At 36.1% G+C, this 14,916-nt stretch overlaps 1 protein-coding gene and 1 long non-coding RNA gene across 2 annotated transcripts; one reads left to right on the forward strand and one right to left on the reverse strand.

Moving 5' to 3' along the window:
- Nucleotides 1-191: 191 nt before the first annotated feature.
- On the forward strand, nt 192-1,341 carry LOC140008431 (uncharacterized). The gene is made up of 2 exons (XR_011815810.1): nt 192-295; nt 844-1,341. It is a non-coding gene; the product is annotated as an uncharacterized lncRNA (long non-coding RNA).
- LOC113691828 (putative ABC transporter B family member 8) lies at nt 593-7,531 on the reverse strand. Its single transcript, XM_027210127.2, has 9 exons — nt 7,151-7,531; nt 6,920-6,974; nt 6,365-6,543; nt 5,749-6,206; nt 3,777-4,317; nt 3,443-3,622; nt 1,875-3,155; nt 1,334-1,749; nt 593-1,218 (listed from the first exon to the last, which is right to left on the reverse strand). Exons 1-9 carry the CDS (start codon nt 7,394-7,396, stop codon nt 864-866), a joined length of 3,711 nt encoding a protein of 1,236 aa, XP_027065928.1. The 5' UTR covers nt 7,397-7,531; the 3' UTR covers nt 593-863.
- Between the last annotated feature and the right edge of the window lie 7,385 nt (nt 7,532-14,916).

Raw genomic sequence — 14,916 nt, forward strand, 5'->3', positions numbered from 1 at the left:
AATCTCATCCAATAACTAGTGGACCCAGTTCTCCCCAAATTTCTAAGCCCATTCGCCGTCATCCCTCTTCCGTACTCCTTGGACTTTGCCTCTTTCGTTAGCTCGCGCCGCTCAATTATATATATATATATATATATTATTTTTTATTTTAATAATAAAATTACATATATATCCCTTATATATATATTTTTTATTTGTTAAGAAGGGACCTTGAACTGCAGAAAATTGACTTACATGAGGAACATACGCAACCTTGGACGCCATGATTAGCTGCAGCATCTTTTGATATTGTAGGGTAAATTCTTCTGAATTATAGTCGGTGCATATTTAATTTTGATGTATAAGATTCAACAGTAGTTTTGTTCATCAGCATTCATAGCAAACTGTGCATGTAATGTAATGGCTGTAATATCTGGAGGCCGTGACTTGAAATGCTAGTTTGTAGCTTTATAGGGTGATTGATGTTTGATCTGATGCTTGTAAGATACAAATTCTTGAACCATAAGTTATGTCAAATTAAAGATTTGGTTATTTGTGATCATGAATGTTTAGATTATTTCATTAGGATCTAAACAATTGCGCGGAACACAAATTGCAAAAATCTTTACCCTGAAACTTAGTTCAGAGGCATAGTGAGGAAGCCTGGAGATTTTTCTGCAAGAAGATTCTGATTGTAGGATACAAGACTATGCCAACCTTCAGGCTCTCATATTTAAGTTGAGGAAATTACATAGTATTTAGTTTGACAACGGTTTGCCATCTGATATCAGGAAAACTGCTGTTGCATTACTTCCCAGATTTACTTTACGTACTAAAACTAAACTTAAAAAACGTGGCTGTCAGACTGGCGGAGCAGACAATTCCTATACTTTCTGAAGGCTGAGAAGATTGAAAAAGGCACCACGCTTGTTCTTGAGCTGACCATAGCTGCCCTGCTCAATCACTTTTCCCTCAGAAACGAAGGCAACTGAGTCTAAGTTCTTGATTGTGTTGAGCCTATGTGCCACCACAACTGTTGTCCTTCCCACCATTATTCGATCCAATGCTTCCTGTACAATTTGCTCAGATTGCAAGTCGAGAGCACTGGTTGCCTCATCTAGCAGTAGTATGGTTGGATTCCTAATTATGGCTCTAGCAATTGCAATTCTCTGTTTCTGCCCTCCAGATAATTGCACTCCTCTTTCTCCACATTCGGTTTCATACCCATTTATCAGGGATCTGCAGAAAAGCAAATTAGAAATCATGTCTAAGCATTATATTTCTGGTTTTGATTGAACATTAAGGCTTTATGTATCGCATCTAAATTCCATTAAAATACTATGATCACACTTACGAGATAAATTCATGAGCATTGGCTGCTCTAGCAGCATCCACCACCTCATTTTCTGATGCATCAGGCTTCCCGAAGACTATGTTATCACGGATGCTACCTGAATATATCACCGGCTCTTGGCTTACGAGTGCCATTTGCCTTCTGAACCACCCAATGTCAAGCAACCTTATATCCAGCTGATCCACCTTAACTGTTCCTCCGGTGACATCGTAGAATCTTTGGATCAAAGCAATAACTGTTGACTTTCCACAACCACTTTTTCCAACAAGACCAATGCTTGTTCCTGGTTTCACACCCAAGCTAAAGCCATTTAATACTCGGATCTCAGGCCGGCCCGGATATGCAAATTCAACCTTTTTCATCTCTATGCCACCGCATATTTTCTTTACCTTGGTTTCTGTGTAGCCATCACCGGCCTAATACATCATAAAGAATTAAAGTCTCAGAAACTACATTAGTAAGAGCAAGAGAGATTGACATATCCTAGCATGAAAAAAACCTAAAGAGAATATAAGTCTAGTACTACTATTAAATCACTCACTTTGTCAGTTTCTGGAATCAGAGATTTGCGGTCAAGAATGGCAAAGATAGATGCAACAGCTGCTGATCCCTTGGCTAGATCAGAAGTCATGCTCCCAGCTTCAGCTATAACTTTGCCAGTACTAACCAATATGAAGAAAGTTTTGAAAACATCCCCAGATGATATGTTCCCAGAATTGATTAGTCTTCCACCATACCAAAAGTCAAGAGCCCAGCTCATGAAAGTAAGACCTTGAGCTGATCCTATCCCAACTCCAGCAAGCAAGGATTTCTTTCGGGCCTCTTTCCTTGCCTCATCCTGAGCTTCGTCAAAAATCTGAAGAACTTTATGTATGCTTCCATATGAGGTCACAATTCTATGATTGTAAACTGCTTCTACAGCAATCTGAGTGCTATCATACTGAGCCTTAACGAATTTAGCTGTGATGGTAGATAACAATACCCGTCGTGTATAAAAGCATAGAATTGTGAGTGGCTGGACAGCAATCATAACAAGGGCAAGCTTCCAAGCCACAATTAGCCCCATGATCATTGCAATGGTTACAGCTGAAGTTGTTTGAACCAAGAGAGAAAGCCTATCAGCAACAAGAGACTTAACTAAGGATGCTTCAGTACTCAATCTCGAACATAAGACTCCACTTGAATTCTTTTCTTCATCAAACCAAGCTGGTTCAAAGGTTAAAATTTTCTCAAGCACTCTCAATCTGATTCTTTTGGTCAGATGTTCACCCATGTAACCAAAATTGTAATGTTGACAGAGATTCACAACCATGGAGACAAGGCAAAGTGAACTAAAAATTGTAGCATAAGTCTGTATTCGAGCTTGCATTTCTTCATGACTTGGTGAGAAGAAAGCTGAGATCATGCCACCAATAGTTAGTGCATAGACAGGTTGCACTGCTCCAAAAGCTATTGCTGAGATGCTTCCAATAACTCCTGGTTTCCATTCAGGTGCGTTCATGGAAAGTAATCGAAAAAATGAAGGGGGAGGATAAGGTGCAGATTTAGGGGTGTTGTCTACGGGCAAGGGTGAGGCAAAAATAGCTGGGCTTCTTGTTTCGCTTCTCCTGCCACCACTGCTTTTTGCAACTGAAGAGACAGAAGCTTCCATATGATGCTCATGATCAACAGCACTAAATTGTCTTTGGAATTTTGCCATCTTTGCGTAGTATCCGTTCTTGTTAATCAGTTCACTGTGCGATCCCATTTCAATGACACAACCACCACTCATAACGGCTATTAAGTCTGCATTTCTTACAGTTGAGAGTTTGTGGGCGACTACCTGGTTCAGAAAAACTCATGCAAGTGTCACGGCTAAGTGAAGATACACAGTTCCAAGACATCTTACTTATTGGCAGCTTTAATGGCCATAACTGGAACATTGATCAGTTAGATTGTATTCTTAGATTTCTCTTGTGACTAGACAAATACTCTTAGGAAGAAGCACAAGAAACAATTTGGTATAGGATTAAAATGCTGAGAAGATTAACCAGGCTTTGCAATGTATCAAAAATTGGGACAACGAGATGAAAGCTTGAAGTAATTTGAAAATGACTAAGAAGACAATACCAGCGTAGTTCTTCCCATGGAGGCTTGATCTAGTGCATTTTGAACAAGTGTCTCCGATTCCGAGTCAAGTGCACTTGTAGCCTCGTCAAGAAGAAGAATCACAGGATTTCTTATGATGGCTCTGGCAATGGCAATTCGCTGCTTTTGCCCACCAGACAGAAGTGCTCCTCGTTCACCAACCTATGACCGCAACAAAACATAGTAAGATCAGGCCCAAATTTTGGTACAGACCCCAGCAGTACAACTTTCTAACGTAGTTGTCATTTCACGACAATTGGCAATATAAGTTTGCTTAACCAAAAAAAAAAAAAATCACCAAAAATTATCACGGTACCTTAGTCTCATATCCATCAGGAAGTTGCCTTATGAAATCATGGGCATTTGCTGCCGTTGCTGCAGTTAGTACTTCATTCATGGTCGCATCATGCTTGGCAAACATGATGTTCTCCTTTATTGTTGTCGCAAATAGTGCATGTTCTTGACTAACTAAACCCATCTGTGATCTCAACCATTTTAGCTGTAAAGATTTTATGTCTACGCCATCAACGCGAACAACTCCACTGTTCGCATCATAAAAACGTTGAACCAATGCAATGGCAGTGGATTTTCCACTTCCACTTGCGCCAACAAGAGCCACGGTCTTCCCCGCTTCAATCTTAAGATTGAAGTCTTTGAGCACAAGCGAGTCAGGCCGGGAAGGATAAGTGAATTGGACATGCTGAAATTCAACTTCACCTCTTACTTTATCTAGCTGAGTCCCCTTTGTATCATCACCATCGATTTCTGGGATCCGATCAATTCTGTTAAAAATTCTAGAGACTGCAACAGAAGCTTCTGTGAAGTACTTCACCTCTGGTAAGGCCATTCCGAGGGATCTGCAGGACATTGATTATTTCTTAACTGAGAAAGAAGAAAATTGCTTGATGGTTGTTTACTTGTTACTTGAATAATCTACAATGTGTTTGGAACTGATGGGTCGAAAGATTCTGAAAACCTGATACAAGAATCGCTGAAATTGATGACACGTTTCTCCTAAACTGGTGATTTAAAGATAGACAAGGCAGAAAAGCATCTACGACAAAATCAATGCCTGACAGCTTTTGCGATTCATGGATAATCTGAGTATAGGATGGTGAGGAAATAGAATTCTTTGGGTAATGTAAGATTTAGGATTCATGAGCAAGAGGATAAAATCGAGAAATCAAGATTCAGTTTTGAGATTATTATCAGTTAATTAGATAGAGAGGTAACGCCGGAAATGCTTATGGTCATATCATACCAGCCTAATGCTTTTCCATATTTCTGTACATTACAAGTACTAGTCCATTTATTGTTGACAAACAGAATTCAGCATTCGGGAACTGAAAATTGGCTTTAGAAGCAAGAGAATTGGCAAGGGTAGAATAAAAATTCAAGTGCATAAATCACATGCATTAGACCTGACAACCTCTTGAATTGGAGAACGGCACAATTAATTGATGATTTATTGGAAACATACGAAGTCACTAATACGTAGTCTAGGCACCATAGAAAGCTTTCAGAAGGGATCTAATTGCATTATGATTTTGCGGTTGCAAACTCTTGATACCAGGACTGATATGTTGCATACATTCAAATAATAAACCCAAGACAAATACATCCAATGATGTCATGTCTGCTCATCTGATGAACATTTGGCAGCTGATCAAAATTCTGTGTACTCTAAAGCCGGTGAATCACTTAAAAGTTCTACACAAGCCACAGATGGAACATGTTTCCTCAAAACATTTTTTATTTCTATAATTATATTTCCTCGAAACACATTCAAAGAGAAGAACCATTAAGACATAAATTAGTTGTTTTTCATCATACATATGACACACAGTAACAATTAAAGAGCATTAATGTCTCTAGAAAAGTATTTCTTTGTGTAGCAGTTCTCAAAATAAACAAAATAAAGTCCTCCAGAATTACGTCATTTTGCAAAGCAAGACGCAGTGAATTCTTCTAGTCCCAAAGAAAATAGTCCTACAGGCGTGCAGACAATCCCTACTTACTAAAATCCAGATTAAGCAAATGATCCTAAGGTTGGCAATCTCGGATAATTATAGTCTACATTCTCTAGCTTGCCATAATAGGAAAAGGCTGAAACTAAAATTTTCATCTAGCTAGACTAAAATCCCATAGCGTTGGGCTGAAATCAAAGTGAGCCGAAGAAGATATTGTATATTACTTACGAAGAATTATCTGCTACTACTAGTATTGAAAACAAGGCAAAAACTATTGACGCTGAGGGTTGTTGGAAAGAAGTAAAGAGAATGACATACAGTCCACCCATGACGAAGGAAATCCCAGCTGCATAAATTCTTCCTCCACTTTCTCCTTTGTACATAACCAGATGACTCCCATACCAAGCAAGCAAAGCCCAAATTGCAAAAGCAAGCCCCGTACTTCCAACAGCAAGACCTTTTGCAATCCCTTGCTTTATTCCCAGCTTCGTGGTACGATCCAAGATTGATGAATACTTTTGTACAATCCCTCTCTCCGCGGTGAACGAATACACAGTTTTAATGGAACTAAGAGCCTGCCCCACAATGGCATTTGCTTTGCTGTATTCCTCAGAGGACTTCTTGGATAGAAATAGGAGGTACTTTTTGTAGATCAATCCAGGGATAATTAAGAGTAGCATTGTTGGAAAGGCCACCAAAGCCAACCTCCATGAAAAGTAGGTAGAAAAACCGAGTGCAGATATAAATGATGTCGAGTGCATCAGAAATAACGGTACCTAAAAGTAAGATGAGAAATTTTAGAGGTACAGAAAGTATAACGGACACACCTACTTAGGGTCAAATCGTTCTTCAAACTTTTGATTTCTTGCTTCCTTTTTTGTTGTTTCTCAGGTGTTAAAGTGTAGGCTGTGTAGGTTAAAGTACTGTAGTGTACCTTTTCACTCAGGACTTCTTGCATGAGAGAAGTGTCTTTAGAAATGCTATCAATAATTTCTGAAGTGGTCGCTTCCTGTGAATCAAAAAACCCAACTTCTTGTCTAAGAACAGCTTCTAGATACTTGTAACGGATTTTGAGGACTTGCCGCTCGCTGGTTTTGCTCCAACAGTAACCTTCTGCAATAATAGATTAGTGAAATAGTCAGTAAAATGAAATGAAGATGAAAGCAATCCTTTAATGAGTCTGTTATCTCTTTACTATTAAAAAAAAAAAAAGAAAAGAAAAGGTTAAGGTCCCGAGAAGTTTAGAATTTAGGGATTACTAATCAAGTTACTTCATTTGTATATTGTGCTCCGAACATTGTTAATTTATAGTTTTATAACTTTGTTGATATATGTCTAGCTCCTCAATGCTCAAGTACTCATCAATAGCGTGTTTAGATTTTGTAGAATGATAATGTTGTGGTTTATGTCGAAATAGTGAGTGACAGTACTGATTTCACTCAAGCGTAAGCTATCAAGGAATCCAGGAAAAAAGTTTACAGGAATATACCCATAAAAGCAACAACCATAACTGCTAATCCCAAGTAGACAAAGTATAAGCTGCACTGCAAAATAGACAGAAAACATATGTGAGAACTTGGTTAAAAGTTTCCCTTTTTCCTTTAAAGGTTATTTAAGAACTTGAAATAAGAGAGAATACTAGTGTAGAAAGCCACAGAGCTAGCAAGGGAGGTTGAGAATATGGAGATAAGAACAAGAAAATGAGAATATACATGCTAACCTTTTCAACCACGGCCATGAAATTCCAATGGTTCAACTGTGTCTTACCGTAACCCAAGCTATTAAATAGATGGGTGACATAGAGCAATAAGCAGTTTGTAGACGATCCATCCCCAATGGCTCCAATGGTTCCCAAGAACATAAGCAAAAGGTCTTGCCAATCAGCATATCTGAAAATGAGAGCTATAGAGTTCTTCCCATTTATTGTGATATCTCGTTTCTCCATACTGCCTGATGAAGAACTCATTTCTTAGCTAGGTTTCAAGTTGCAGCTACAATGCAATGGTTGAATATCAGTTTGATGACCAGATGTTCCCACAAAGCAAGCAGCTAGTAGAAACGCAAAAACACATATAGAGCTCGTCAATATACTACACCCTGCGGTTGCTAGCTTGGTTTGTATCAATATAGAGGGTGCGACCAGTCTATTTATGCATACTAATCCTTATGACTTCTAAATTGGAAAAAAAAAAGGTTTTCTTTCCTGAAAAAAAAAAAATAAAAAGCATGACCCATGAAGAAGCAGCCCTACCAGTCAAGCTTTTAGGGTGGGGTTCGTGGAATATATAAGCTCTTTCAATATCAGGGTGGTGTTACTTTCAATACCACCAAAACTTGAGATAACACCTTCGTAGGAGTGTCAAATAAAGATGACTATGACTCGTGTCTCCTTGTTCGGCTTTAATGTTGTTAAGCTTTATATGCTTTAGGCTTTTGTTGGTTTATTTGTGGTGGCATGGAGTTGCTGTTATCAAATTGCCCTTTAGCTCCATTTTGTGATCAATTATTGGATATTGGTGGATCTACAAAACAAATTTTTACTTAGAGATTAGGTAAACAACTTGCTCTGCCATATTTGGCAAATGACAACTTTGTGTATCCAATTATGGAGATTTTCTTCAAGGATTACCACCTGCAAATGGAGTAGCAGGTGCCAGGATGAGTTTGCAAGTGCTTCTGGTTGCTCAACTTGACTCTACTATCATGGAAAACTGCAGGGCAACTCAGGTACATATAATTGACAACTTCACAGGCCAATATTTTTTCACGGTAAAGATTTGTTATACATTTAAAATTACATCTGACGTACGCTTAATTTTTATCTGAGTACTACGCATTGTAGGTAGAAAAAATTAATGTGTTTGGATTGAGTGTTATTTAAAATATTATTTAGAATAATTACTGTAGTATTTTTTGTGATGTGATATATGTGAAATAAAAAGATGGGTTGAAAAATATGTTTATGATACAAACGAAATATTATTTGAAAAAATAGGATATCCAAACAATATAGAATTCTTTAAGAACCCTCTATCATAAATAATATGACTTCAACTAGAATTTCGGTAGAAGAAACCTATATATATATTTATTTTTTACAACCTTTGCTATAATGCCCCGACAGCCCAGCCCAATGAAAAAATAAAAGGCAAACAGAAATAAAAACTAAATCGAAACCACCTCTCCACAAAAAAAGCCCAATTACCCCTCTTTTTTTGCTGGGGTGGGGGGAAGGGAAATCTAAGGGGAAATCTAAGAAACTTTGATTGTGTAGATCTACCTATTGATAACTAGGAAACATTTTTGAAACACACCCCCCCCCCTCCCCCGGCCGGCCGCCGCCCCGCCCCCAATCCCCTTAAAAAAAAAAAAGGCGTAAATTGGAAATATGGAAGACCAGGCTTGCTTTGAATCGAGGTGAATGTGGTCCTTTGTACTCTTACCATTGTTTTTTATGCCCTTATATTTGTCTCAAGGGAAAAGTTTAAATTTGAAAAGATGTAAAGTTACCATGATACTCATGTTTTGGCTTCACTCTTAACTGCTACTCTTTTTCTTTTACAACATTCTGTACCAATGCCTAATTGTAAGGCGTACATCATTGGGCATACTAATCCGACAAGGATTAACAAGATTAGTACGTGAAATTAGAGAGCGTTTCTTTTATTCTGGTTCCCCTCGCTAATTAGAACCTGAGTAACACCCATTGGTTTAAAACCTAGTCGGACTGGCCCCTCGACCGGTTGAACCATCAATGGTCTGCTTTCTGGTCCGAGCAACCCTCAAAACTAGGAGTGTGCAAAATTAAAAAATTTTGATTTACTAACCGAATTCGAAATTCGGCACTGAAATTAGAATTTTCGATTTTGAATTCATAATTTGAAATCGAAATTTTCGATTTCAATTTCATTTTATAATATATATAATAATATTTTTTTTATTTCAATTTCATTTTATAATATATATTAATATATATAATAATATTTTTCTAATATATGTAATATGAAATTTATATCATTTAACAAAACATCTCACAAAAAAGAAAAAAAAAGGAAAAAAGTTTTCTGAATTCAGTGAATTCGGAATTTACCGAATTTCGGATTGAATTCAGAATCGATTTCGAATTCGAAACTGGTGAATTGGAAATCAAATTCGGTTAGTAATTCTATTGCCAAATTTTTGAAAATTTCGAATTCAAACTTCCGAATTACTGAATTCGAATTCGTTGCAAACCCCTACTCAAAACTCAGTTGTGCTTGAGCAAAACCGAAAACCGTTGACCCATTAAACCTAGACGGTTTTGAGAGAACTAACTAGTCCAATCCCTTCCTTTAATTAAGTCTAAAAATTTTGAAATTGGTCAATTAATGTCTTTAATTAACATTCATAATTCAAACCTTACCAATCATGGATGGTAATTGTCTTCAATCAATTAGACATAATAAATATTGCCTTATCCTTTTCCATTGTCTATCTTTTTATAATTATATTTTTAACAATTTTCTAATCAATTATGGACGCATAATTGTCTCTACAATTGTAAGTATTGCCTTATTTCTTTTATTTTTCTCTCTTTTTTCTAATTATATTTTAACATTTATAAGATATAGTATAATGATCTTTTTTTTAATGCATTTCTTTTTTTTTTTTTTGTCATTGCCTTTAATGCCTCTTTTTCAAACTGCTATTCATATAATTTAAGAAAAATTAAAATGTTAGAAATAGTTCTTTTACCTTTTACATATATTAGTTACTTGAGTCTCAAATAAGCAATACTCACGAGATTAAAATGACAACTAAAGTAATTATTTCTAATATAAGGCTAAAACTTATACAGATATTTGCATATTGTTAAATAATATCATGAGTTGATAATGGTTAGTCCAATGGTTGAACTAGTAATTCTTGACCTAATCATTTTTTTCTTTGTGAGTCAACCAATGGTCTAGATTTCAAAGCCTTAACACCTATCTCCACCACCCATAGCAATTCAAAGAAAATCTTCTTTCTCTAAGCACAAAAGGTGAAAAGGGAAAAGATGAAAGTATCCCTTTTAAAGGAGGACCAAGTGTAGCCGGGAAGGTTAGAGTTGAAATATTTCAAGAATCAGTTCTGACGTGGAATCCTGATCCGTTGATCCTTGGCCCTCCTCCTCCTGGCTAGTTGTTCGTAAAGTCTAGCCTTTAACTTTCTAACTTTTCAATTCATGCTATTATATGTTCTTCAAGCAACATGTTACATAGGCAACAGCAACATACGTGACCACATGAATGTGTGTGTATATATATATATATACTTAAAATTAAGCAGACAATGTATAGCCAAAACTACTTACAGATTATACATGCAGTGTTACAGGCTTGATGTGTCCCTGTGGAAGCCACGCATCATCAGAAAGTAGCAGCTCATCAAAGCAACACCAATAAAAGATTGTTCATAAAACTTCTGCCCAACATAAGGAGGATCGGATCGGATTTCTAAGCACCTGAACTATAAAAATCTATACAAGAATGGATCCTAGTTTCTGTGAGTATGGGACATTTTCCATCTTAGGATATTGACTTCAGCTAGCAAATGCTTCACTCCTGGTCTGCACATATATATAATGCTGCAGCCGATTAAATTCAATCACATGCTTGTGACCTGATGAAAAAAATGAACGTGTTATTCGTTTCATTCTTTGTTTATTCCGATATAGAACAATGACTGATTAGATGCAATCCCAAACATAAGAGCACAAGCGAATCTAAGCAAACCGAATACCTTAGTGTCAAGTTTGATTGTTTTGATGAATTTCAAATTTTGTTTAAATTTAGGTTATTTACTTCACTAGCTGAATTCGGATGAACTTCTATCAAGTTAAACTCGAGTAGTTTGAGTTTTTAATATATAAATTTTATTTCTACTCCAATCGAGTCAAATTTGAGCGGAACTTGAAAATTTGTCAAATATAAAATGCTATTCAAATTTAATTTTTTATTCAGATTCAACTTAATCAATGGACGAACTTGTTTCATCTCCCAGTGGTACCCAAACACTTGGGTCAAATACACCCATATTCGCATAAAGCTCAGCGAATTAGCACATTGATCATGGTTGGAATGGCATCAAACAGCCTTTTACATATTCAGATACTTTTTGACGTCTAACATTGTTGACCGTCGTCTACATTTCACGTGGAATAAAACCGCAAATCACGAAGTATGTATTTTAATCTCTTCTAAACTTGTTACTTGCCACGGAGCAAGTGGGTAGAAGAGCAGTCATTATAGGGTACCACATTGATTAGCTAAATAAATTAATCCATTGGGTGTAAAAGATGATTATAGCTGTGGAGGCTAGGCTTAGCACTAGCATTATTTATGATAATTTAAGGTTAGTGGAGCGATGACGTCCTCCATCGTTAATTTGAATGCTAGGAGTCCGAATTTGAAAACCAAAAAGCAGCCCGTCACCTGATGTCTCGTGAAATCCTTTATTTTTTGGTCCTTTAACTAACGATGATGAATCTGCTACCATAAAATATATTTTTTTTGGGAAACTTCATTGGAAACGTGTGTTATAGTACATAGACGGCGAAGAGTAGTTTATAAATAACTACCGCCACCGGACTTGGGATTCTTGGACGGAACCAAAACAAACACGACTACTTCTACTTTGCACTCTAATGTTTTTACAATAATCTTCACTTTGTGCTCTCAACTTTTGTGTTCAACACATCACACCCTAAATTTGAGAATTCATATCTAAATACCATAATTGTATGCATTATCAATTTCACACGAACAATACGCACCTATACACCATGACACCATTTGTAATCTACTGTTAAGAAAGTGCGCTGGTTTCTGCAGTCTCGCTCTCCTCCCTAGTGGTTTCAAAAATATCACAAACTTCCTCTGAGGTTTAGAATCAGCCCATGATATCAAAAGTGAACATAAAAAAGTGTTTTTAGGAAAGAGAGGGAATTTTGTTTCCATAAATGCCCCTGAGGTAAGTGTACAATTTATATTAGTGAAATAATGAAAATTAATAAAAATAAATTAGAAAAAGGGATAATTTCAGATACAATATGTTATTCATCAATAATATTATATCAAAAGCTTTTACTAGATGGCTATTTGTTCCAATTGCATATTAAATCAATCATTAGTACTTATGAGAGTGCATTAAATATTTAGTAGAGAGGTAGTTTAATTCAATAAGTAGCATATATATAAATACTTAGTGAATGTACAATTTGGTTGAAATAATGTACACCGTGTTATCGACCAAGTACGATGCATAGAAATTGTTGAACATGCAGTTATTTGTTCACATGCATATTGCAATTAGTCATCGCAGCAATATGTATAATGCAATGATATGTATACATCTGTAATGGTTATTGGTGCCTTAACCCACTTGTGCATCTCCTTACAAGTTGCAGTGGGTATGTAATTTTATCTATATGACTAATACTAATTTGCCTATAAACACTTTACACGGAGTGATTTATGAGGTACAATCAATTTACAAATATATACATTATGTTAGATGTTAGTTACTTGACTGTGTATATCTATAAAAGATAGTGTAATGGTACGCATAAAATTGGAATGGTTAGGTGTTAAAAAAATATACATCATGTTAGGTGTTATTTATTTGACTATGTATACATGTAAAATGGAGATTAGATACAGCGTAGAAAAAAATAATTACGTGAGTTGGAATGTATTTGTCCTGATAATCACGAAATATTAGCTGACTTGTGAGGGTATTTAAGTCTTTTTGGCCATGATGTTGTAAGAAATGGGACCTAAATTCTGACAAGGGAGGTTTGTGATATTTTTGAAACCACAAGGGAGAAGAGTGAGACCGTTAGAAACCTCAGGGGAGGTATCTGAAATTATCCCAATGACGTTACCACAACATGTTTTTAAATCCTGTAGTAGATTTCTTTGAAATAACATCAAAGCGCTTCACTAATCAAAGGTAAATTCATTATACAAAAGGCGAATTTGTTATTTCAAGCGATATATGTTGTGGAACCAAAAAAGGTGTTGTGATGATATCATTAATCTTTTATCTATTTTCTTTGACAATATAAGCGATTGAAACTATTTGGACCATTTTAGCAGATTTATGAGTATGAAGTGTCCAAAATAAAAGTTAAGGGTGTAAAATATGACATTACAACAAATATCAGTGAGCGCGAAGCGACATTAGTCCAAACAAAACACTACTCATATACAGAGTACTAAGAAAATCAAGCAAAAGCAAATACAACAGAAGAACAATTTCCCAAGGATATCTGAGTCAACTGGGGCGCCAACCATACTATTGCTATAGATGTCTAGACTCTTATGTGCATCTTTATTTGGTCTCAAGAACGGTGACTTAAGCTATTAAAACCAGTAACAATCAACAGGAGGGTTTCTGTTCTTCTATCCGCTGGAATATTGGTATCGCAACAACACTGCTTAGGATATGCATGCCGAAGCCTGATTATAACTCTGCCACGAGTTTCTTATCAAGTAAAAACCAATAATCTGTACCTTAAATACAGAATAAACATTTCAGAGTATGATTACGACTCTATCGTCAATTTCGATAAAGTAATAATGACTGAGTACCTTTTATGTGATTCACGGTGGAATGAAAGGACTATCCTCGTTTCTCTTAATTTATATGCTAAAGAGTTCCTAACTTTCACTGCTTGGCAGGCCCATGCAATACATTAGGCTTTGCACAGCAGTTTGCAAGATATGGCGTACGTGAAGATAGCGAGTCCCCACTGCAAAGCATTATGACGAAGCTTTTGCATTTGCCATTGAATGTACGTACCAGACACATATATTTTAAAGCTTGCTTTCTTCTTTTGAGATTGGCGTCGATTGTTTACAACGAGATCAAATGGTTCGGCCCCGGAACTCTGATTTTTTAAACTTTTACTCCATACTTGGTGACAAAGAAAGCACACGAGAGTTATTTTATTTCTCTTAGGTATATCCTGATTCTCACTTTACTCTCTAATCTTTATTTGTGTCATTTAACCTCCAAGAGACAAATTACCCTTTCACCATGCCGATTTCCCCCCCCCCCACCCCTCTCTTATCTTTTTTATTCTAAACTAGGTTTGAATTGTTTAGTTTGAGAAGATAAAAATTTTCTCCAACAAAAAGTATAGGAAGTCCATTTACTAATTTATAAAATTGAATAAACTATACATATTTCTTCTATGTAATTAATTAAATACAAATCAAGTTCATCTATTTTCCAATTTAAGAAATTAAAAAATATATATATATTCCATTTCCTTATGCGTAGACAATTCAAAGTCAATTACGCATTTTGTACAATCACGCGTTCACATGTCAGGTATTTGGGTTTTTTTTTTCCCTTGTCTAATAGGTTTTGTTTATTAGGATCTTTTCTTTGCAATTTTTTCAAAATAATCAATTGTTAGTGTATTCTCCAATACACATGCTCCTTTCATGTAAAACT

The sequence above is a fragment of the Coffea arabica genome, chromosome 6c (assembly GCF_036785885.1).
Source record: "Coffea arabica cultivar ET-39 chromosome 6c, Coffea Arabica ET-39 HiFi, whole genome shotgun sequence".
Classification (NCBI taxonomy): domain Eukaryota; kingdom Viridiplantae; phylum Streptophyta; class Magnoliopsida; order Gentianales; family Rubiaceae; genus Coffea; species Coffea arabica.

Excerpts from the sequence above, each read along its gene's own strand:
- LOC113691828 (XM_027210127.2), bottom strand. The coding sequence starts at position 7,396 with ATGAGTTCTTCATCAGGCAGTATGGAGAAACGAGATATCACAATAAAT. Across the intron at positions 6,975-7,150 it reads TCATGGCCGTGGTTGAAAAG|TGCAGCTTATACTTTGTCTA; the intron begins GTTAGCATGTAT and ends TCTATTTTGCAG. Across the intron at positions 3,623-3,776 it reads CTGATGGATATGAGACTAAG|GTTGGTGAACGAGGAGCACT; the intron begins GTACCGTGATAA and ends TTGCGGTCATAG.